The sequence below is a fragment of the Rhizophagus irregularis genome, chromosome 14, assembly GCF_026210795.1.
Source record: "Rhizophagus irregularis chromosome 14, complete sequence".
NCBI classification, from domain to species: domain Eukaryota; kingdom Fungi; phylum Glomeromycota; class Glomeromycetes; order Glomerales; family Glomeraceae; genus Rhizophagus; species Rhizophagus irregularis.
The window spans coordinates 1969446-1993986 of record NC_089442.1 but is presented as its reverse complement, the minus strand read 5'-3'; the positions used below and the strand labels follow the sequence as shown (position 1 = coordinate 1993986).

Below are 24541 nucleotides of genomic sequence, written 5' to 3'. Positions count from 1 at the left end.
TTTCAGCAGCTCACGCCTCACAGCATGAAAATAAATAAATATAAATACACAACTATAATATGAAAATAAAAAATATACATTTTAATCTGTTCTTAGTTCGTATTCTCTTACTAACCATTTTTCTTTGTTATTAATAGGACCCCATTTTTCGTCATATTTATACTTGTACATATTATTCATCATATTTGAATAACATAATAGTAATTTTTTGTCCCAAACATTTGTGATCTTATCCCAATTCTGATCAGTAAATTGATCAAGTTCTTGTCTCGAAAGAAACTCTCTATCCTCGAACAAGAATCTATCATCTGCATACTCAACAATTCTATCCAGAAACCTTTTAAACTCGCCTTCAGGATTAAATTTTAAACCAAGTGTTTCGAGTATTTCTTCAATAAAACGTTGACAATTACGATTTACTGGATTATAATAAAAATTCTTATTCCAATTAACACATTTTTGTGCAATGATTTGTAATTTATTAGAAGGCATAATACCAATTCTCATATAGCAAAAGATTTTAACTTTCTCATTATATCTAAGATGACAGACAAAAAATTATGTAGATGATATTTCCAATTCTGCAAGAAAATATTCGATGTAAAGATAAATTCTCGATCAAAATTTGAATCGTAATTGATACGAATATGTGCAATCTTTTCATATAATCGATTTGTATTGATTCTTGGATAAATAAGATGAGGACCAGCGTCACCGGTGCCCCATTCTAGGACAATTCCATCTATCTCTAATCCAACGTGGAACATTCCATATTTGTTTCTAAACAGAGAATTTGCTAAATATCGAAGAAATGAATTGTCCGAACGATTATCTGAAAGCTTTTCAATAAACAAATAAACATTAAATTTGTCAGTTTCCCTTCTGCGCCGCAATAGATCATTTACCAAATCCCTCCCATCTTCCTCACTTGGAATAAAATTATTTCCTTGAAGGCGATCTAATTTTTGCAAATCTCTATTTATTTTATCCAAATGATTATCATCAAGCTTGAGATATCGATTTAAAAATCTTGTTTCATCCCCGAGGCTAAGTATCAATTTATTAAGTTCCTCCTTCCCAAGTGAATTATAAATTTTTTCAACTTTTAATTTATTTTTGATTATATTATATCAATCAATATTATCGATTGAACCATTGTTTGTACTGTCGCTTTTGAATCGTTGTTCGTACAACTCAAGTGACTCACAAAGTTCCTCATCGTTTAGTTTATCTTTGATTACATTATACTGACTAATATCACTGCCGTTTGAACTATCGCTTGAATCATTGTTTGTACTGTCACTTTTATATCGTCGTTTGTACTGTCGCTTGAACCGTCGTTTGTACTTTTGCTTAAGCTGTCGTTTGTACAACTCAAGTGACTTATCAAGTTCCTCATCTTTTAATTTATCTTTGATTACATTATATCGAATAATATCGCTTGAACTACTGTTTGAACTATCGCTTGAACTTTCATTTGAACTGTCGCTTGAACCGTCGTCGCTTGAACCATCGTTTGTACTGCTTGAATCGTCGTTTGTACTTTTGCTTAAACCTTTGTTTGTACTGTTGTTTGGACTCTTGCTTGAACTGAATGAACTGCTGTTGCTTGCTGAAGTGTACTTTGGATTGCTACTAGAAATGTTGCCCATACTAAAGAAACTTTATTAGTATGATGAGTAGAACCTACTCAACGACTTAAAGATTATTTAAATACGACTTAAAATTACAAAATTGGTAACCAAGTATGATTAGTGTAAAAAAAAAAATAACTATGGTAAAAAATTTGTAATTATTAAGATAGAATTAATAATTATATTAACCAAATATGGTTGATAATTGATTTTTTTTTCAATTTTTAGGCTAATTTAGAACAGGTACTGAAAAAAATCATTAATATTAATAATCAAGAAAAAGGACGTGGGAAAAATCATGTGTCCAACTTACCAGAATGCAACAAAAAAGAAAAAATTGTAAGATACTCCTGGAAATTTAAAGTGGGTAATCCATACGGGTGGCATAGTAATATTCATTTTTTTTTAGGTTACTCTGGGAAATTTGTAACGGAATGTGTGACAAATTCAAACAAATCGTTAGACACCAATGAAAGGCTTTTTGGGATAAATAATTTGTTCTTATTTTTGTTAGTTAATTAATGCTACGGATTAACAATAAATTGATACTTGGACGTTCATAATTATTATTTATACAAAGTATTAAAAAATGTTACAAATATTTCCTTATTAAGTGTAAACTATATTAAATATATTTTGTCAATAATTATTCATTATGAGCTTTTTAATTGTCATGGGCTCATGGCATTATGTTTGCATATAAAAAAAATCACTTTATAATTAAAATGTACAATAGTATAATAAACAATAGATATAATTTTGTAATAATTACCTAAAATAAATAAAATAATAATAATAATGAACTTTCGATTGTAATTTAAAAATCTGGCCATCTGACATTTAGAATAGTCCCCCGCAGCATAGAACCGCGTGATACGTCTGCGCCTGATCTATTCCATAATTTGATTGGCTGTCAGAGTCATGTGTGCATCCTTATGACTTAATAACAGATAATTGAATTTTTTTTTGCGCTAACGAAAAAAAGTTTAATTTACGATGTGATCGGCCGCAACAATGAAGCTATCCAGTTGCCTTTTTATTTTATAATTTCTGAAATTTTTTCAAAAAAAAAATTTTAATTATCGGTTTTTCACTTTTAGTTCAGTACCGAAAATTAAATCTTTTATTTCGGTCCAAACCGAAGATAAATTTTTTATTTCCGGTTTTTTAGGTTTTTTAATTCAATACAGAAGAATAAATTTTTTTTTTTTAATCAATTCTTTTTTTTGATTCAAACTGTTCGGTTTTTAGTTCAATACCGAAAATAATTATTTTTCCGTTCAAACCGGAAAATAGTTTTTCATTTTCGATCTTTTTTTCAAAAACCAAAAAAAAAAAATTTTTTAGTTAGTTGTGATTTGTTAAATAGATTTTTTTATTTTTATTTTGTAGAGTTTTGTTTATTTAATTATTAATAATAATTAATGCCATTAAAAGACTTTTTTTTGCTATTATTGTTTTTATCGTTCATTTTTTATTGTGATTTTTTGTTGGTTGTTTCCAAGCTGTAGTAAATTTTAATGATATAAAATTAGATATGTTTCCATGATACTAAGGCCGGGCAAAAAAAAATTTTAGATTCTCGTGACATAAAATTTTTAAAATGACCCGGCCGGCCAGCATTTTTTTTTATATATACGTAAAATTTTTCATATGTTTGGCCAAAAACTTAAAATCACGTGATAAAATTTTTTACTATAAAAAAAAAAAATTTCCATTTTTCGAGCCCAATGTGGCTGCCATACTTCTTTCGTATACTATGCATCAATTTTTCTATAAATATAATGTGAAGTATTGTTAATGCTCGCGTAATCCAAATGGCTTTTTTCAGAAAATATTTGAAGTTGAGGTGCCTTTATAAACGTAAAAAAGATTATGTAAAGAAAGACAAGCCTGTAGCAGAAAAAGGAAAAAGGTCATGGGTATAAATTTTGTAGACGAGCGGCATATTAACATAAATTAATCCCGTTGCAAGCAACAGATCACAGCTAGTTTTACTTTAGAAGAGATTCTTATCGAGAATTTACGGCTGTGGAGGCACATTTACCCCGTGAAATTGTGGTTCTAAACTTCTAATAAACGTATTGCGATCACATGAAACTCTAACCAAATTTTTTATTTGCTGTTTCTTTTTTATAGATAAGTTACAAATTAATCTTTTTAATTAATATGGGAGTAATACAATTAATATGTTATATGCGATTAAATATATCGATTAACTGGTCATCGCGTATCAGGCCAATCTAGCTTATTAAAAATGGTTAATTAATAATTATACTTTATTTTTTCTCTTTTAGCCTTATTAGAATCAGCTGATGATGTATACCATTCTCATATGATTAGTGTGGACCTAATTGATGCGCCAACTAAATAAGTTATAATGGCCTTTAATAAAATCCTTCTAAATTTAAAAAAGAACTTTCTGTTGTAATCTAGAATATTCCAAATATTTCGTGGCAAAAATGCAGAACATTTTTATTCCAAGTAGTATATATATACCATGTTTGTGTGACTGATGTACAAATAAAACCCCATAATAATAAAAACTTCAAAAAAGAAATTCTTAACGAATTTTCCATGAGAAAATCTTTAAACACTTTCTGTATCACAAACGGAATTGAAACTCTTAATAATGATATAAATACAGTACAGTCAAAATTTCCAAATTTTATCGTTATCAATACTTGTTAATTAAGTTATCAATACTTGTTAATTAACATAATGAAATGGAGCTTGTAAATACTACAAATGATGAAAAATTTTTTGATCCAACGCCAAGATTAAAGTCTAGTCCTATACCGATTAAATTTATTTCTTTTAATAGGCAGGATAAAAATTGTATTTATTGTGGAGAAGAATATATTGAGATTCTTCATTATTTCCAAAATTATTGCCAAGAATGTTTATCGAGTTATATTAATGATATAAATGATAGTAATACTTATTTGGACGTATACTATTAATGGACTTGGAGTGTAATGAACATGAAATAAGCAGGACAAAGGTACCACAAAGTATTCAAGAATGCTGTGTAAATTGTGTGAGAATTTTATGTTTTAAACAATTAAATAGAAATATCATTAGTTATTATGGACCCGATAAAAATATTCTCACTTTATACAATAAGGTGATTGAAAGTGAAAAATACTGTAAATTATGTGGAAAATCATTATATCAAGGAACAGATAGTGAGATTATGAAGCAATTTAAATTATGCTCAGATTGTTATTTAATTTCTTCCGGATGTATAGAATCAACCTTAGTTAAAAAGCAATTTTCAATTCTTTACTTACCATGGTGGCATGATGGAACCCATTGTGACGCATGCGACTCGATGTGTACATATATATCAGACTGTCAGAAGTATTGTGCGAACTGTTATATATTTTATACTGGATGCAGATACTGTTTAACCACCAATATTATTTTTGGACCTGTATATAAGTCTCAATGTAAAAAATGTAAAAGAATATCATCTATAAATAGTGAGTTTGATGATTTCATTTTTAGTAATATTGCATATGATAATTTATGTAAATTAAAGTTAGCTGAATTTTCAAAAATTATAAAAAATATCGATAAATATTTTCGAGTACCAGATATATTAAGCCCTATCTTTATTAAAATAGAAAAAGGTGTAATTGAATGGATACCATATTCTCAATTTACGGATATCAAAGAAATAGCAAAAGGGGGTTATGGTATTATATATAAAGCAACTTGGTTAAGATGTATTACCGAAATTGTTGTTTTAAAAAGATTTGAAAAATCTAAAAACATGGCCAAATATTTTTTAAATGAGGTAAATATTAAAATATTCTTACAATTTTTTACTAAATAAATTTAATTTTTAATATAACTTAAATTTAATAGCTAAAATTATATCAACAATGTTGTAAAAAATATAGTGGTCGTATTATCAAAACTTATGGTTTTACAAAAGATTCTGAATTAAATGATTATATATTAGTTATGAAATATGCGTCAGAAGGAGATTTGCATAAGTATTTGCAAAAGAATTTTACAAAAATTACATGGAATAATCGAAAACTACATATTCTATGGAAAATTTCAAGAGGGTACGTTTATTTAAATTTAATTAATTTATTATAATCATTAAATTTAGATTATTAATTCTTTTTAAATTTTTAGACTTGAGACATTTCATAATAAAAAATTTATGCATCGTGATTTCCATAGTGGAAACATATTATTTGATTTAAAAAATAATTGTATGGTAGAAATTATCGTTGGAGAATTGGGGATCTAGGATTATCACAAGCTGTAAATAATAAATCATTTAATGATGAAATATATGGAGTAATACCTTATATTGGACCAGAAATCTTTAAAGGGTCTGCATTTTCTAAAGAAGCTGATATTTATAGTTTTGGTATGATTATCTGGGAACTTACAACAGGTTGTAAACCTTTTTATAATGTTGAACATGATCATACTCTTATTTATAAAATTCTTGATGGAGAACGACCCAGAATTACAGATGATACACCAGAATGTTATGCTAGTTTAATGAAAAGTTGTTGGGATGCTGATCCCAAAAAAAGACCTTCTATAAAAATCATTCGCTCAACTTTTGATAGGTGGGCATTTAGGCGTGTAAATGGAGCAGAATTTGATCAAGCTGAAGCAAAAAGAACGAAATTAATAAAATCAAAGAAGATTGGACCCGAATTTGCTGAAAAACGTCATTCAGAAGCTATTTATACAAGTAGGCCATTAAGTGCTTTAATTTCTAAATGTACATCCATCTATTCATCATCAACAATTTCATTTGGTAAGCAAGGTATTACAAAAAAGATTGATTGTAATATAAATTCATTATTTATATAATTAGTAAGAAATATGTTATACTTATTATTTGTTATACTTTTCAGATTCTAATCATGTCTCAAAATTAGAAAGACACTAATAAAAGGTATTTAAAATAACAAAAAAAAATTGGTTTGTTTTTAAATGACGTAACTAATTATTTGATAATTTATTTGTTTAGTTTGTCATCACAAAATTTAAATTCTACAGTTCAAAATTATTCAACTACTTTAAATTCTAACTATATCTCAGCAGAATTAGGGTTTGATATAAACACCGAAAGGTATTTAAAATAACAAAAAACAAAAAGAATTTGCTCTTAAATGACGTAACTAATTATTTGAATTTATTAAATTTATTCGTTTAGTTTATCATCACAGGATTTAAATTCTACAATTCAAAATTTTTCAACTGCTTTAGAATCTAATTATATTTCAGCAGAATTAGAGCTTGATATAGACATTGAAAGGTATTTAAAAATAACAATAAAAAAAATGGTTTATTTGAAACTACTAATTATATGAATTTATTTTTTATTTGGTACATCATTACAAAATTTAAAAGTTCTACAATTCAAAATTTTTCAACCTCTTTAAAAAAGAGAAGAAACGGAGTACTTGAAACTCATGATAATAGTGGTAAATATTTATCTGGCTCGATGTTATTTTGCTTTGTTTTGTTTTAATACATTAATATTTAACTTTTTTGTTTAAAAAAAAATATTAAGCAGGAAAACGTATTAAAACTAGTTCCAATTATCCATAAAACTATAGAACTAAAATATTTCGTTATCAACATATGTTTTTCAATAATTTTTATCAGACTTTTTCATTATTAAAAGAAAATAATGTAAAAGAAATTAGAATTTATTTGAGACTTGAATTTATAATTTTTTTTATTTCATATACTAGAGACTACAAATATAATAAATATATAACGTTTTTGTCTATTATTTTTTATATACTTAAAGTAAATGTAGAATAAAAACGAATAAATGAGTAATAATACTTGTTACTTGGAAGTCACCGGACGTAATAATTTGAGAGAGGATCACGTAAAGTTAAATGAATTTATACTACGAAGAAAATGTTAATTATCGTTCGTTGCCAATGAATTTATCACCAAGTTTACTATAAGACAGAAATATCTTACATAATTTATAATTTTAGAATTTTGGTGACTGTTTAGAATTATAGTTTTTACTTTTTACAAATAACTACTGACATAGAAAAAATTAAACTTAAATATTTTGTATTATTGAACAGGCGTCAAAATATCTGTCAAAGTCTCAAAGACCGATATAGCCCGTTCTAATAACAATATTATTATACTATCATTAGGATTAGTGTGCGTATTATTATGATTAGAAATGAAAAAAATCATCGGTACAGTCCGCACGCACGATTCTAATAATCGTGTAATAATTTTTCGTAAAATGACAAAAGCCAAATAATAAATAAATGGTTTAGAGGTTAAGTAGGCTTATTAACTTGCACATTCACATTCATATCTTTTTTTTTTGTTCACTATAAATATATGGTAAACACAAAGAGTAGTAGGAGGTATGTTATTTATTTCATAAACGCTGCGGTATTCATTTGTTACACAAATTGAATTTACCACATTAACTGGGTTCGCTTGCTAACTTGAATGAGGATATTACTTGTGAATTGCATTTTTATTTTACTTCATTAAATTTGGAGAAAATTCAAATACAAAAAGAATTCGTGCTTACGTTCAAAAATTATATGTAATGTAGGTCATATCATGTTAAAAGTCTTGAAATTTTATTACTAAGAGTAGAAGCAAGATAGTTGATGATATCGTAATGGCGTTATTTCTTTACGTCTTGTAAAGTAAGCCAAACTAATTTGATTGAATTTTTTTTCCATTTGGAAATTACTTTTTTTTTTAATTAAGATGGTTTCTATTATGTACTATTTATTTATTTATGTTATTATTTTGATGACGTGAAGACTTTTTGTGATACATCCTCACAATTATTTAAACATGTCGATGATATTAAAGAAGATTTTGTAATTGTATTTGAAAAAATTAAAGAAATCGAATAATATTCTTAAAAGATTTTTATTCACATACTTTTATTTTTACGTATAAATAATGATATTATTATTTATTTCTTATCTAGATTAAAATAAATTTATTAATATTACTTTATTTTAATAAAAAGTACAAAAATTGTATTTATTGTGGAGAAGAATATTTTAAGACGCTTGGAGAGTTATTATTTCAAAAGAATAGTTATGACTAACATTAATTTATGTTTAGATTGTTATCTGTTACTTCCGAATGTATAGATTTCAACCTTGGTTAAAGAGCAAATTTTAATTCTTTACTTACCATTGTGGTATAATAATGAATTTTGTATATCACTGACTAAAATACCCCGGACATAAATCAATTTACCCTATTTAAAAATTGAATTATAAGGAACATGGAAAAATTGGCCGGAATTTGCTTAATTCTACTAGAATTAAAATTCTTAACCACATATCATACTTATCATACTTAAGTATATTATTATAATGGGGTACCTACTACCTAGTTAGTGCTATACAGTAATAATTTTTTATCGACTTAATCTTTTGTTAAACTGTATAAGAAAATAATGTAATGTTACGTATTATAAATAAACTCTATTTTTTATATATATAAGAAATTGTTAAGTCGAATACTGACATACGAATGTACTAATATTTGTTTCTGACGCACTTTTGGGTGAAGATAATTTTATAAATTATTTAGAATAATTTCAGTAAACTGTTGCACGGTGTTAAAAATATTTGAAAATCACAATAAGAATAGAAAAAGTCAAGTAACTTATTATTATTCAATAAACCACTTTTTATGTTTAAATTAAATATTAGAATGAAATTCATGATCATACTATAAAAAATGATTATATAATATATGCCACAGTCTGTCGTACAAATTTATTTACTTTTTTTCTATTTGCTTTCTTGATAATTTTATTTCCATCACACCATCAGTGGTCTATACGAAAGGACAAAGCTCACTATTCTTGGCGCTCCCATGTAAGTTCAAAATGCTTCATTAGCTGCTGGTAATTACAAAAATCTCTTAATCATAATTTGCATCCATTGCTACAAATGTTTGCGCATATAAGATTCTCTTTGTCCTTTCATGATGAGTGTTCCAACTTCCTTATTAGTTAATTTATGTTTTGAGTCCTGAAGCCACCTTTAAATGCTTGAAGGAAATGGAATGTACACAAAAGGCGAATTCCTGTAATAATAGTTCTTTTTATGTTTTTAAATAAGTTTTACCATTCAGGCAATGCATTTCTTTCTGCGCCTGAATCGTCTGTTAAAAAAACAATTGGACCAACCCTCTAATTTAAACAATAAATTAAAATTTGAATAAAATATTATGACAATCGCTCAATAATCCACCAAGAAATATATTCATGTTGCTCGCTTAGTCATGTTTTTCGGTATCATCAGCTTTGAACTGTATTATTAATATTCTGCTTTATAAAGTCAAGTGATTAAGAGGTTATTCGATCATTATACCAATTTGGGATAAGGTTGCGTAACTCAACACATTATTTTGGGTAATTACCCCTGGTTACCATCCTTGATATGAACAGCGGTAAAATCCATGAATCATCTATCACGATTGTATTATTCACACCAGATGATGTAAAAATAGTGAAAAATTATCATCGTTCTCTTTAGCACTTTTTGTTAGGCACGCGGTTAAATTTCCCGTGCAGTGGGAATAAGCATTAAAGGATCTTGTCTCCTGGTTTTGTAAAGATTACAGTCTCTAACAGTTATTATCTAAGGAATCAAACATTGACCCACCAACAAACGTATTGCTTTATCTAGCCATGTCCTGTTTAACAGGTCCCTTTGTGACCACATCATTCAGCTCTTCGGGAAACATGCCATTTTGGGCCATACCGCTGGTTTTTTACTCATTACATTCTTAGAGATCACTACCATGTGGCAATTTCTCTGGCAAAAAATCTCTGATGATATTCCTGCACGTGTCACTAAAATTGCCAATGAAATTGAAAAATCAACTCACGTGATGCAGGCTACTCCATAAAGGCGCAGAAAATCTTAGAAAAAATTCCGCAACGGTAAATTTAATCATCACGTGTCCACCTCTCCACATTTCCATTTTTCATAAGTATCTGAGGGACACGTTTTTTTTTGGTTAGTAAAATTCCTATTTGTTATGCCCTTAGTCATCACTGTTTTGACACGTGAAATCATAATGCTGGCATAAACGTCCATAGTTCCGGCCCTGTGCGGAATTTTTTTAGGTGTTACTGGAGGAGTTAGCGGAGGAGAATAATAGTGGATAACCAGAATCCCGAAGGAATAGCCACAATCTGCGAATTTGTTGTTAGTGGACAATGATACCAGAATATTAACAATCGTTATCAACCAATATATATAGTATTTGTAGAATAAATATGAGGATATCATTACCAGAATGATGTGAAAATTGTTATCAACTTGTAGAATAATATGATCATTACCAAAATTATGTAATAATCGTTATGGTTTCGTAATCATTAGGTTCCATTCCTAAGACTTATCTTTTTTAAATATTAGACTATTATTAAATTTAACAAGCAATTAAAAAACTATTATAAAGACAAGCATAATAAAATCTTTACCATAATAATTTTTCAACATTTTACTCGTATTTGTTACACACAATCAAATTTTATACTTTGACTACATATGTTTTAATTTGAAATGCATAAAGAAAGAATGTTATACTTTATCTGAGTTAATTTTATATCTTATACGATCATGTTAATTAAAATTCAGTTTATGAAATTAGCGCTAACTGCTGAATGTGAAAAAATATAGTCACAAAATTTAAAAAAAGTAAATAGGGGTTTTATTAACTTAAAATTTACAAATAATGCAAACAAGTAGTTTATATATATATATATTGTAGGTGGAAATGGAATTTAGTAATAAAATATGAAATGAATATCATAAGATCTTAACAACATTATAAAGAAGACTTTTTTAGTAATTCAAAATTGAAATGACTCGTGCTAATATATAAAAACGTTTAGTAAATAATGTTTAATTAATATATGAAAATACATATATACTTAAACTAAAACTAATTAAAAGTTTACCATTAAACAAGCTAAAACTTTATAATAACTATAGAAAACTAATGATAAATAAAAAATTTAATCTGTAATGGCAAAAAAAAAATCAAAAATATAAAAATAAAATTTTACAACTTTACAGTAACCAACTATCAAGTAGAAATTACTATTTAATTATAATTTCAGTTTGCTTTAAACCATTCAGTACTGATTAATAATGGGATTATTAATCTTCGATTTTACAATCATCAAAACTTTGAGAATCTTCTTGAATTAAAATTTCACTAAGCTTGCGACTTGTATAATATGCTTGTGAATGAGATTGAATAATAGAAGTATTTACTTGCTCTTGTACTAAATTAGCTTCATTTGCCTTTACAAATTCAAACATATCATTTTTTAATTGATTATAAACATCAGGTACTACATGTTTATACTTTCCATCCCTGTTTATTTCATAATATTTATTAATACATTGAACCCAATCAGATATGATTTTTTCAAGCATTATTATGGTTGGTCTATTGGAAGGATTTGGGTCCCAACATTTTTTCATTAAATCTATATAACATTTTGGAGTATTTTCCATAATTTTGGGACGTTTACCTTCACAAATACTTAAGCTAAGTTCAAGATCATGTGCTTCATTATTAAGTGGGGGATTACCTGATGTAAATTCCCACATTATCATTGAAAAACTATAAATATCACTTGCTTTAGTATAGGGATTTCTTCTTAATATTTCAGGCGCCATATAAGGCAAAATTCCGTAAATTTCATTATCATCAGAATCTTGTAAATCACTTATAGGTTTACATAATCCCAAGTCAATAATAAATAACTCATTATAATCATCTGACATTAATATATTACCATCATGAAAATCGCCATGAGTTAAATCTGATTCATGAATTACTTTAAGTCCTAATACAATTTTTTTCAATAATTGTAATTTGTTTTGCCACTTAAATTTAACTATATCAGGCAAACATTTTCTCAAACTTCCTTTTTTCGCATAGCTCATTACTATTATATAATTTAAATTATTTGGATCTTGAGTAATTCCAAAGATTTGAATAAATTTTGAAAATGATTTTTTCTGGCAATTATAATGATATTTCCACTATAAAATAATAAAAAATTATTAAATATTTGCAAAATAGAATAAAATTTGCTTATTAAATATAAGTACTATACCTCATCCAGAAATTTATTATTTAAATTTGGTGAATTATTAAGTATTTTAAGAATAACCTCATATTCTGCTTGTCTATTCCATTGTTGTTCATCAGAATTCCAACTGTAAATAGGTCCATCTGACCAGATAGCTTTATGAATTTCACTAAATCCTCCTTTACCATAATAATTAATATTTGTCAATTTATTATAAGGTATCCACTCTAAAATTTCATAACTATTCTTAGCACTAATCTGTGCCTCTTGAATAAATTTATCAATAAATATATTTTTACTAGTCCACTTTGAGAAATCTTTTTGAATTCGTTCAGTATTACATTGTTTGCACCACTGGTACTCAGTATGTTGTTGTTTGCATTCATTACAGTCTTTAACTTCCTTTATAGGACTCATTTTGTCACTTTCTTCTGCTTGTTGATACCAATAAAAAGCTTTTTCAAGATTTATTTCTATTCCTTCTCCAGAATCATAACTATCAGCTAAATTATTCATTGCATCAGCACTACCATTTTCTGCCGCTTTTTGATACCAATAAAAGGCTTCTTCAAAATCCATTTCTGTTCCTTTTCCATAATGATAACTATCAGCCAAATTATTCATTGCATCAGCACTACCATTTTCTGCCGCTTTTTGATACCAATAAAAGGCTTTCTCTAAATTCTTTTCTGTTCCTTCTCCATAATCATAACATCTGGCTAAATTATTCATTGAATCAGTACATCCATTTTCTGCCGCTTTTTGATACCAATAAAAGGCTTTTTCTAAATTCCTTTCTGTTTCTTCTCCATTAAAATAATATACAGCCAAATTATACATTGCATCAATGTAACCATTTTCTGCTGCTTTTTGAAACCAATAACAAACTTTTTCAAAATTCTTTTCTGTTCCTTCTCCATTTTTATAGCATAAGGCTAAATTATGCATTGCTATTTCACAACCATTTTCTGCTGCTTTTTGATACCAATAAAAAGCTTTTTCTAGATTCTTTTCTGTTCCTTCTCCACTTTCATAACATAAGGCTAAATGATTCATTGCTTTTTTACAACCATTTTCTGCTGCTTTCTGATACCAATAATAAACTTTTTCTAAATTCTTTTCTGTTCCTTCTCCATCCATATAACATATGGCTAAAATAAACATTGCTTCTTCATCCCCATTTTCTGTTGCTTTTTGATACCAATAAAAGGCTTTTTCTAAATTCTTTGCTGTTCCATTTCCATATTTATAACATGCAGCCAAATTAAATATTGCTTCTTTATCATTATTTTTTGCTGCTTTTTGAAACCAAAAAAATGCTTTTTCTAAATTCTTTTCTGTTCCCTCTCCATAGTAATAACGAAGGGCTAAATTATTCATTGCTTCTTCATCACCATTTTCTGCTGCTTTCTTATACCAATAAAATGCTTTTTCTAAGTTCATTTCTATTCCTTCTCCATCTCTATACCTATTAGCTAAATTAAACATTGCAGGCTCATTACCATTTTCTGCTGCTTTTTGAAACCAATAAAATGCTTTTTCTAAATTCTTTTCTGTTCCTTCTCCATTAAAATAACATTTGGCTAAACTATTCATTGCTTCTTCATTCCCATTTTCTGCTGCTTTTTGATACCAATAAAAAGCTTTTTCTAAATTCTTTTCTGTTCCTATTCCATTTTTATAACAGTTGGCTAAATTAAGCATTGTTTCCTTATCATTATTTTCTGCTAATTTTTCTAATGAATTAATACATTCTTTACACCATAATTCTTCGGTAAAAGGTTTATTGCAATATGAACAATTTTTGGTGTTTACTGTGACAGTATCTTTGTCTGAGATACTTAATTTATTAAATTCCATTAGTTATTTTAGAGATTTATTTTACTGGAAAAAATATATTATTTTTTTTTGGACGAAATTTTTAGGTGAAACAAATTTTTTTTGTATTATGATTTGAGTTGTTTAAAAGGAATATTTAAGTTACATCAATTTTTCGGTCCGCTTTTGTCCGATGCACAGATCTGCATTGTGTGATAAGAAATTTCCATATATTTTTGGTTATCATCAACATTTATTGGTGCGCCATTATTTTATGTTACCAAATTAATACCAATCGGACTGCGCAATTTATTTTAACCGAAATAAACACTTATGTTACAATTACGTGATCAGAAGGTGATTAAATCGATACGTGACGAGTAATAAGTGATAGTGATGAGTACTAATAAACATAACGAAGTTGTTTAAGTAATATAATTGGATAATCTCAATAAATAAATGGTTACTTATCACCATAATAAATAATAAATGGAAAAAAAAAATGTTAATGTAAGAAATAAAATTGGTACACGTGCAAATGAACATGTGACTAAATTTGTCCAATCAGAATGCAGCATTTGTATATTTATCAACGCAAACACAATAATATTTGATTATTTGTCAAAATTATTAAAATATTTTTACTATAATTGTCAATTATAATGATCGGATAGTTTAATTGAAATACTAAAATGTTTAAAATTTAACAGAGAAATAATCTTTATCATGTGATATGTATCAAATATAATTAAATTTGCTGTATCCAGAAACAGAATCTTAATAGTTTAAAACTGGACTATACTTTGATTATAGCCTATTAGGGCGTTTATCTGTAATGTTTAAAAATGTAACCTTAAACGAAGTTGATCAAACAACTCCAAAAAGGACTTTTAATCGACACAAAATCTTTTTCCCAAGCGTATATCTAATTATCTATGTTAATAATTATTCTATAATTTATAAAATAAACTAGTGATAATAAAAAGATGTAAATAAAAATTATATTTAATTGTAAAGTTTTAAAGAGGCAGGATTAACTATAAGTCGTATGTGAAATAATCTCCACTATTTGAAATATTTATCGAAAATGATGTAAAATTACATAATTTAACATTGAGTTCAATAATGATATAGTTATATTTCTTATATTGATGATATTTTTGAGTTAATCTTACAAAATACGAATTTCATTCAGAATATTAAAAATTTGAACTTTTATATTAAGCTTAATAATGAAAATATGGTAACTAAAAATCGTATGACACAAATAGTTGATTTACAACAAAATCTTTTAAAAATTTTATTAGGTTTCAGTAATCTTTATTTGTATAAATCATTATTATTATCAGGCAATTCTAATTGTTCAAATACTTTAAATACAATTTAAAGATATAATCAATTTAGATAAAATATTTGATTAAATGTTTTAGAATCTATTCATATTGCTTATTGTTCTTCTTTAAATAATTTAACTAAACAAATTATTAATTTAAATAAACAATTTAAATTAAAATCTTTATTTTTAAGTTGGAATGAAGAATCATTAGATTTATTATTACAAAATCTGGTGATTATTTAGAAAATTTTGGTGGATTTGGCAGTAATCTTTTATTTAAGCAACATTTTCTTGATTTTATGAAATACCGTAAGATATCAAATATCTTGAATTACGTGACATTGATAACCAGTTCATTCATCCAATATTCAATTTGGCTAAAAGTATAAAACACAGTCTTAATTATCTTTTGATAAATATCAATATAGTAGGATCCAATTCAAGTATTGAATGTAATTCAATCATATTACAAAATTTAGGACAAATCCTTCCTTCTAAATTAAAATTTTTAGAATTGAGCCATTATATTAAAGCAATTGATTTTGAAGTATTTCTAAAAAAATATTCAAGATAGTACTTTTATTAAGAAATTGTTGATCGAAAATATAGAAGGTCAAGATATTTTACCTTGTATAAAAGAATATATTATGAAAAAGCAAAAAATTAAATATTTAGCTATTATGGAATAAGGCTTTGTTTGGTTTGAAAGATGAAGTGAAAGATTTAAGTTACATGATATTATAGTTTGAAGATATAGTGATTTATCTATTGCACTTATTGTCAGCTTAAAAAGCTTAATGTCCATATAATCCATTTTTTAAATTATAACTAATAGTAAACGTTGTTGTTGACAACGTATGATCATCGTTCAAACCATTAGTATTGAGTTACATATCTACCAAAATAGGTGACTTCCAGGAAACAAGTATTAGTATATATTTGATTATACAATTACTTCAAATATTAAAAAAAAATAGACAATTTATTCATTAAAATATATATAATTATTAAATTATAATCGGTAAAGAATAAAAAAAATTGGCAAATTTAAATCATAAAAAATACTATTATATCTGGATTCTAATTTCGCTAGTACATTATTCTTTTATTAATGGGATAGAAAGCCTAATGAAAATTATTAAATAATTCTAATACTTTGCATCTGTAGAATAAATAAATATTTTTCTTCTATTGTTTTATGGATAATTAAAACTAGTTTTAATACGTTTTCCTATAAACAATATTTTTATATTTGATTTAAATAACAAAAAATTAAATATTAATGTAACGTTAAAACAAAATTAAAATAAAATAATATCGAGCAAGATAAATATAAACCATTATTATCATGAGTATCAACATTTAAAAATTCTTCATTTCCTCGCTTTTTTAGAGAGGTTGAAAATTTTTGGATTGTAGAATTTAAATTTTGTGATAAGAAACTAAGTTAAAAATTTATAAAATTTAAATAATTAGTTATCATTTAAAAATATTTTTTTTTTTTAGTTATTTGAAATACCTTTCAGTGTCTATATCAAGCTCTAATTCTGTTGAAATATAATTAGAATCCGAAGAGATTGAAAAATTTTGAATTGCAGAATTTAATTTTTGTGACCATAAACTATTTAAAAAATAAATTCAAATAATTAGTTGTCATTCAAAAACATTTTTTTCGTTATTTGAAATACCTTTATGTGTCTATATCAAGCTTTAATTCTTCTGAGATATAATTACTAGAATTTAAAGTAGTTGAAAAATTTTGAATTGTAGCATTTAAATTTTGTGATGACAAACTAAACGAATAGATCAGAAATTCGAATAATTTGTCATATCATTTAAAAACAAAAAAGTTTTTTAGCTAGTTTAAATACCTTTTAGTGTCTATATTACTCTCTAGTTCAGAGATATAATTAGCATCTAAAGAGTACAACATTTTCTTGTAAATTATACTATAATATTTTAAATTAAAATCAACATTTTTTTTTGAATACCTTGCCAAATGAAATTGTTGATGAATATGCGGACGAACATTTAGAAATTAAAGCACTTAATAGCCTACTTGTATAAATAGCTTCTGGATGACATTTTTTCAGCAAATTCCGGCCCAATCTTCTTTAATTCTATCAATTTCTTTTTTTCTTTCTCAGCTTGGTTAAATTCTTTTTCATTTACATTTTCAAATTCCCACCTACCAACAGTCAAACGAATGACTTCCATAGAAGGTCTCTTTTTTGGATCAGAATCCCAACAACTTTTCATTAAATTAACATAACATTCTGGTGTATCTTCTGTAATTTTAGGTCGTTCTCCATCAAGAATTTTATAAATAAGTTGAATATTATGTTTAACATTATTAAAAGGTTTACAACCTGTTGTAAGTTCCCACATAATCATACCAAAACTATAAATATCAGCTTCTTTAGAAAATTTAGACCCTTTAAATATTTCCGGCGCAATATAAGGTATTACTCCATATATTTCATCATTTGATGATTTACTATTTATAGCTTGTTATAATCCTAGATCTCCAATTTTCCATTCATCATTTAGATCTATTACATCAATGTAAGAAATGGAATCTTTGAAATCATACAATATGTTTCCACTATGAAAGTCTCGATGTATAAATTTTTTATTATGAATAGTTTCAAGTCTAAAATATAAAAAATTAATAGTACCCCAAATTTAAGGAATATAATTAATAAAGATATAAAATATAAATACCCATTGAAATTTGATGTAAAATATATAATTTTCTTTATTCCATGTAATCCTTGCAAAATTCTCCTGCAAATGCTTATGTAAATCTCCTCCTGATGCATATTTCATAACTTATATATAATCCTCTAATTCAGGATCTTTTGTAAAGCCATAAGTTTCAATTATACGACTCTTTTTGCCTTTAAAACACTTAATTGATTTTATCTATTTAAGTTTAAAAATTAATTTAAATTAAAGATTAAGTTTATTTAAAAGAAGTTATATAAGAAAAATTTTACCTCATTTAAGAAATATTTCGAATTTTTAAATCTTTTTAAGACGACAGTTTCACTTTTACTTGACCAAGTTGCTTTATAAATAATACCATATCCTCCCTTTGTCATTTCTTTTACATCTTTAAATTGAGAATATGGTATCCACTTACATCGCTTTGCTTGTTTTTTTTTTAAAATATAAAATCTATTATGTCCCGTGGTACAAAATATTCATTAATGTTTTTTACTATAACTTCAAATTTAGCTAATTTTAAATAATCATAATCTAGTTTATTGAGTGTTATAAGATTATTATTTAAAAGAAAATCATCAAAATCACTATTTATGGGCGATATTTTTTTGCATTTTTTACATTGGGATTGATCCGTAGGTCCAAAAAAAATGTTTGTTGTTAAACAATATCTGCATCCCACATAAAGTATAAAACAATCCGCACAATACTTTTGACAGTCTGATGTAAGTGTTAACTCTGATTTACAAATATCACACGAAGAATTATTATGCCACCATGGTAAGTAAAGAATTGAAATTTGCTTTTTAACCAAGGTTGATTCTGTCAATTCAGAAAAAATTATATATCAATCTGAGCATAATTTAGATTTCCTCATAATCTGATCATTTGTTCCTTGATATAATGACTTTTCACATAATTTACAATTCCTTTCAATTTCAATCACCATATTGTATGAAGTGTTTTTATCAGATTTATAATAATTATAATGAAAGAAACTATAATCACCATCATACATGTTTTTATAATATCCATGTATTCGTTTAAAACATAGAATTATCACACAATTTCTACAGCATTCTTGAATACTTTGTGGCACTACTTTTGTTCTACTTATTTCATGCTCACTGCATTCCAAATCCATTGTGTAGTATACATCCAAATAAATATTTTTATCAGTTATATCATTAATATAACGTGATAAACATTTTTTGCAATATCTTTGCCAAGAACAAAAAAGCGGCTCAATATATTTTTCTCCACAATAAATACAATTTTCATCATTACTATTAAAAGAAATAAATTTAATCGGTATAGGACTAGATTTTAATCTTGGAATTGGGTCAAAAGAATTTTCATCATTTGTATTTACAATTTCCATTTTATTAATAATTAATATATGTTATAAACAAGGATAAGATAAAGAATTTGGAAAATTTGGGTTTATTTATATCTGAATTATACATTATCAGGAGTTTGACCTCGTTTGTTGGTGATACGGAAAGTATTTCTAGATTTTCTCATGGAATCTTAAGAATTTACCATAATTATGGAAAAGTCAATTTAAAAATTAGTACTTTATCGGAGTAAATGCATAATGAAATACAATTAATACATCTGACTTTATTATTTTTACTTATTTGTGATTCATATGACCAACTAGTAGAAACATCTTTAAATATTTGGCGTAATTATTAAACATTTCAGCATAGAAGATAATGATGGAAAGTATAAATTAACGAGAAAGGAAACGGAAAAAAAGTGAAGCAATTACTTGTATGACAATGGAAAAAAAAGTTTTCTTTTGCATGATATAAAATATAAAAATAATTTTGTACGACAAACTGAGGCGTAATTACTTTTGTATAATCATTTTAAAGCTTATTACAATGAACAACTAAATATAGTAAAATTTTTTTTTTAGATGAATAAAAAAAGAGTTCATTGAATAATTACAAGGTATTGTACGACTTTTTTCATCTTATTATGGTTTCAAATATTTTTTTTTTGTTCTTTACGTGCAGTTAATTGTAAAAACTACTCTAAACAATTATATTCACATATTACTATTATTCCAGTGTATAATGATTCAAAAATAATCTTTATTTTCAATAAATTGTTTTAAGTCTATTATAAATGATGAATTCATATCTTTAACTCACATTCTCCATTAAAAAAAAAAATATTATAATAATAATGACGTTCTTTAATCTAGATGTAAAATAAAAAATTATTTGAGCGTGAAATAAAATTACGTGAATAAAGTCAAGAATATTATTTTGATTTCTTTAATTTGTAAAGTCTTCTTTAATAATAACATCAATATGTTCACAGCTAACAGAGACACGTATCATCTCTTTATTCCACTCCTGCAAATAATTGCTCTTCGTCTGTTAATTGTATATATTGATGTGTCATTGAAGCAGGATGTATCACGAGAGTTTTTGCATCTCGCTCCCACATTTGCAAAATGACATATAATAATAATAATAAATTTTTCATGTGAATAAAAAAAATCAATTAAGTTGGTTTAGCCTTAGCCTTACCTTGTAAGTTGTAAAGCATCAATTAATGCGGCTCCAACATTAGCATCACCTTTAACAACAAAAGCAAAAATGTATCCAAAAACATTCCGCATATTGCATTTTCATGATAAGGATGTGATTCACGTCCTGGAAATGAATCCCATAGGACATCGTCTTTTGATTATTTCTAAAGTATTTTTGGCTTGTCTCTGAACTCTTTGTCCGGAACGTAGCGAAGGACTTTCTATTGTAGAGTACTTATAACGAGCGAACTTAACAATTTTTGTGTTAACCCATGAAATTTTCCTTCCATCCACTGACGTCGCCTCATTAATTACCCCTGCTTTTCCCTTTTTTGATTATGTACTTGTTTCACTGATGATTTCTTATTTTATTTGGTGTTACGTATTTTTATTTTTCATAATTAATTTTTTTTTTTAATAAAAAAGATACTGAGTAAATGGGCGTAACGGGCTTTAACAGTTTCCGTTTTCCTAGTAATGATAAAGTTTCAAAACCTTGTATTAATAAAAATGATTCAATAGGATTTTGACATGGTTCATCTATATTACGCATAATTTCTGAACGTGCTTTTATAGTAAAGGCATTATACCCAAATGTATCCCAATAAATTAACCCATGGCAGTCAGGACTTGGATTAGTAAAATTGGAATCTTTCATTATTCCATGAAAATTTGCCTCCATCAAGTATTCACCTATTGTTATTCCATGGCCTCCGATCCATTTCGTTACGCCTAACGATTAACAAATGGTCATTTCAAGATGATGCTTAATCAAGAGTTGATCATAAACATACTGTGAACGACAATATCTGCACCATGTTCAATTGGTCCAATAAGATATACAGTATATACATAATCAATAATATAAAAAAATTCTCATCTCTTACTTGCCAGTACTGCCAGTACCGTATTCCCATATCATATGCAATCTTACAAATTGCTTCAAAATCTTGAATATTAAAATTTGGATTTTCCATAGATTTAAGATACAGCTTTCGTTTATCATCAATTAATTTAACTAATTTTTCCGGGATATCACCTTGAATGAACTTGACATTGATCTCCAATTTTTGGAAGTGTAACCTATTCGTCGTTTAAAAAAAAATAAATGATAGATTTTAGTTCACAAAAAAAATACCTCAAATTGAATGTAAGCCACACCATATAAACAACTTATCGAAATAAATTATCACTCACTGAGAAAATCGTTGATATGGCAACGAATTGTGCAGCCTATCCAGATGATGTATAAATAGCGTTAGTTCCACCTTCAAGCAAAGCCAATCTCTGTTTTTTTTACGACAAATAAGAGTCAGCATATTATTTGTAAAAAAAAAGTGAAATAAATCGACATAATGATGAATTATCTATCCTCTTTTTTTAAAGAAAGGAAGAATTGATTAATTATTTTTGATTAGTAAAAAAAAATCATAAATCAAAATCAAATGTATAAAATTTTTTATAACGGAGTACAGTACCTCATATATATATAACATGAGCTACTTCTTTACCATCAAAAACATTTAGCACTTTTAAATGTAAACAAAGCATTTGCGTAAATTGGAACAGCTCCGCACGTGTAGCAATATTAGGTGTGTGACCTGTGTGCAATAGAAAAGTTCAAAACAAAAATTTTCTTTTTCTGCCTTTTCCGTCATATTTTAAATTCTTTTGTTAAAATTTCAATGAATTTGAAGGGCAAAAAAAGAATCAATCAAATGATCATCAAGAAAGCTCGATTTTAATATAAAAAGTCATGATGCACCTTACCAATTTTGTAATTTAGTCAATTTTTTTTTCTCCAAATGATAAAACGATTGATTTTATTTATTTATATAGTAAAGGACATACAAATATAAAACAAATCTGGAGTTTGAACAAGTCCACCCTCTTTACCACGCTGCCCCCGCTGTGATGTTATCACACCTCAAGCATGACCTCACTTCCACACAATAAATTAAAAAAAATAAATACAACTACTTAGACTACAAATTCGAGGAAAAGTAAGATTGCTGAAAATCCAATGATTTTTGAAGTCTATCTAAGACATTTATCTAACTAAAGACAGATTAATCTACCGGTAAACCAAAATAAAACCTTTCTTTGATGATATCTGCAGTCTTTAGTTAAGTTTCTTTTAAAACAATACGCCCGCCTTCAAAAATTATGTTTACATCTTCCAATGTACTGTGCGACCGACTGTAATTTAGTCATTGATTGTTATGCTTAGAAAAGTAATACTTTGTTTCTTTATTTTAAACGCCCTAGGAGTTTGTTACGCAATTGAAAGTCAACAATAAGAAACTAAAAAAAATTATATAATAACATTTTATAACAGTTGTGAAAAAAAATACGGATCAATCCAATCCCTTATCAAAAAGAAAAAAAAAATTCTTAGAACATTGTATTCATTTACTGATAAAAAAGCTTGTCTAGTCTGATGATCATAAGTCTGTTGATCAATGTCTCGAAATCTAAAAAAAATTATTTTCTGACGCAAAAGAACAAAAAGATGATTGAAATTATATTATTAATTATTATATTAATTTAATACTGTAAATATATACTTTCCATTTAATACATTTAATACATGAAATATTTTATGTATTAATTATCATCCTCAGGACATACAACTCTCATCATCAATAAATTAATTTGCTATATCTCATGCGATTAATATCTTTTGTCATGTGGTATTTAACACATGATGACATCAAGTTCGACAACAAAATAATTAAAATACTAATTAAAAAAATTTTTTTGGTTTTAAAAAATAAATTATAAAAAAAACCTTTCTCAGTATTAAAAATGCTAAAAAAAATTTTTCGGTATTTGATTAAGAAACGAAAAAAATAATTAAAAAATTTTTTTTTTCGTTAACATTATCTCATTAGCAAAAAAAAAATAAGGCACGCGCACATTACTATTTTAACTAAGGGCGCAGACTTCGTGTTGCACAATTCAAATATATATACTGTATAATCATTTATATGGGAGGGATAGCGGGTAATCTAAACTTTACCAAAATTTCTTTTATTCTGATTTATACTTCTATCTGCGTAATTATAGAAAATTATAGAAAAATTATTCATTTAAATAAAAGAAGAACTAAGGTTAATTTTTAAAATCATTGAATATTTCAGATGTATATAAATAAAAATATAAAGTATTAGTTTTCGTAAAATTAGTTTTTTATTCATCTTATATGTAATTGTTTCTTTATTGTAACTTATCAGGTAAGTTAATAAGATTTAATTTAGAATTTTAGTTTTAACTTTTGTATGTAAATACTAGTATTATTAATTCAAAATATTTGTTATCTAAGTCTGTGAATATACATTCAA

General features: G+C 26.3%; 8 protein-coding genes across 8 annotated transcripts; 1 reads left to right on the top strand and 7 right to left on the bottom strand.

Moving 5' to 3' along the window:
- Positions 1-81: 81 nt before the first annotated feature.
- OCT59_006116 (uncharacterized protein) lies at positions 82-507 on the bottom strand (the record flags this gene model as incomplete). The annotated part of the gene is made up of 1 exon (XM_066141051.1): positions 82-507. The coding sequence occupies one exon, from the start codon at positions 505-507 to the stop codon at positions 82-84; it is 426 nt and encodes a 141-aa protein (XP_065997883.1).
- A 51-nt stretch (positions 508-558) lies between these two features.
- Positions 559-1652, bottom strand: OCT59_006115 (uncharacterized protein; the record flags this gene model as incomplete). The annotated part of the gene is made up of 4 exons (XM_066141050.1): positions 559-581; positions 644-839; positions 906-1102; positions 1208-1652. The coding sequence occupies 4 exons, from the start codon at positions 1650-1652 to the stop codon at positions 559-561; spliced, it is 861 nt and encodes a 286-aa protein (XP_065997882.1).
- A 2944-nt stretch (positions 1653-4596) lies between these two features.
- OCT59_006114 (uncharacterized protein) lies at positions 4597-7229 on the top strand (the record flags this gene model as incomplete). Its single annotated transcript, XM_066141049.1, has 9 exons — positions 4597-5436; positions 5508-5713; positions 5876-6027; positions 6118-6438; positions 6558-6570; positions 6646-6747; positions 6832-6933; positions 7029-7102; positions 7192-7229. The coding sequence occupies 9 exons, from the start codon at positions 4597-4599 to the stop codon at positions 7227-7229; spliced, it is 1848 nt and encodes a 615-aa protein (XP_065997881.1).
- Positions 7230-11821: 4592 nt separating this feature from the next.
- On the bottom strand, positions 11822-12103 carry OCT59_006113 (uncharacterized protein; the record flags this gene model as incomplete). The annotated part of the gene is made up of 1 exon (XM_066141048.1): positions 11822-12103. The coding sequence occupies one exon, from the start codon at positions 12101-12103 to the stop codon at positions 11822-11824; it is 282 nt and encodes a 93-aa protein (XP_065997880.1).
- A 598-nt stretch (positions 12104-12701) lies between these two features.
- Positions 12702-14628, bottom strand: OCT59_006112 (uncharacterized protein; the record flags this gene model as incomplete). The annotated part of the gene is made up of 2 exons (XM_066141047.1): positions 12702-12718; positions 13158-14628. The coding sequence occupies 2 exons, from the start codon at positions 14626-14628 to the stop codon at positions 12702-12704; spliced, it is 1488 nt and encodes a 495-aa protein (XP_065997879.1).
- Positions 14629-17118: 2490 nt separating this feature from the next.
- OCT59_006111 (uncharacterized protein) lies at positions 17119-18139 on the bottom strand (the record flags this gene model as incomplete). Its single annotated transcript, XM_066141046.1, has 5 exons — positions 17119-17153; positions 17261-17364; positions 17442-17543; positions 17794-17871; positions 17982-18139. The coding sequence occupies 5 exons, from the start codon at positions 18137-18139 to the stop codon at positions 17119-17121; spliced, it is 477 nt and encodes a 158-aa protein (XP_065997878.1).
- A 1357-nt stretch (positions 18140-19496) lies between these two features.
- OCT59_006110 (uncharacterized protein) lies at positions 19497-20030 on the bottom strand (the record flags this gene model as incomplete). Its single annotated transcript, XM_066141045.1, has 1 exon — positions 19497-20030. The coding sequence occupies one exon, from the start codon at positions 20028-20030 to the stop codon at positions 19497-19499; it is 534 nt and encodes a 177-aa protein (XP_065997877.1).
- A 1161-nt stretch (positions 20031-21191) lies between these two features.
- Positions 21192-22174, bottom strand: OCT59_006109 (uncharacterized protein; the record flags this gene model as incomplete). Its single annotated transcript, XM_066141044.1, has 3 exons — positions 21192-21244; positions 21693-21929; positions 22132-22174. The coding sequence occupies 3 exons, from the start codon at positions 22172-22174 to the stop codon at positions 21192-21194; spliced, it is 333 nt and encodes a 110-aa protein (XP_065997876.1).
- Positions 22175-24541: the final 2367 nt, after the last annotated feature.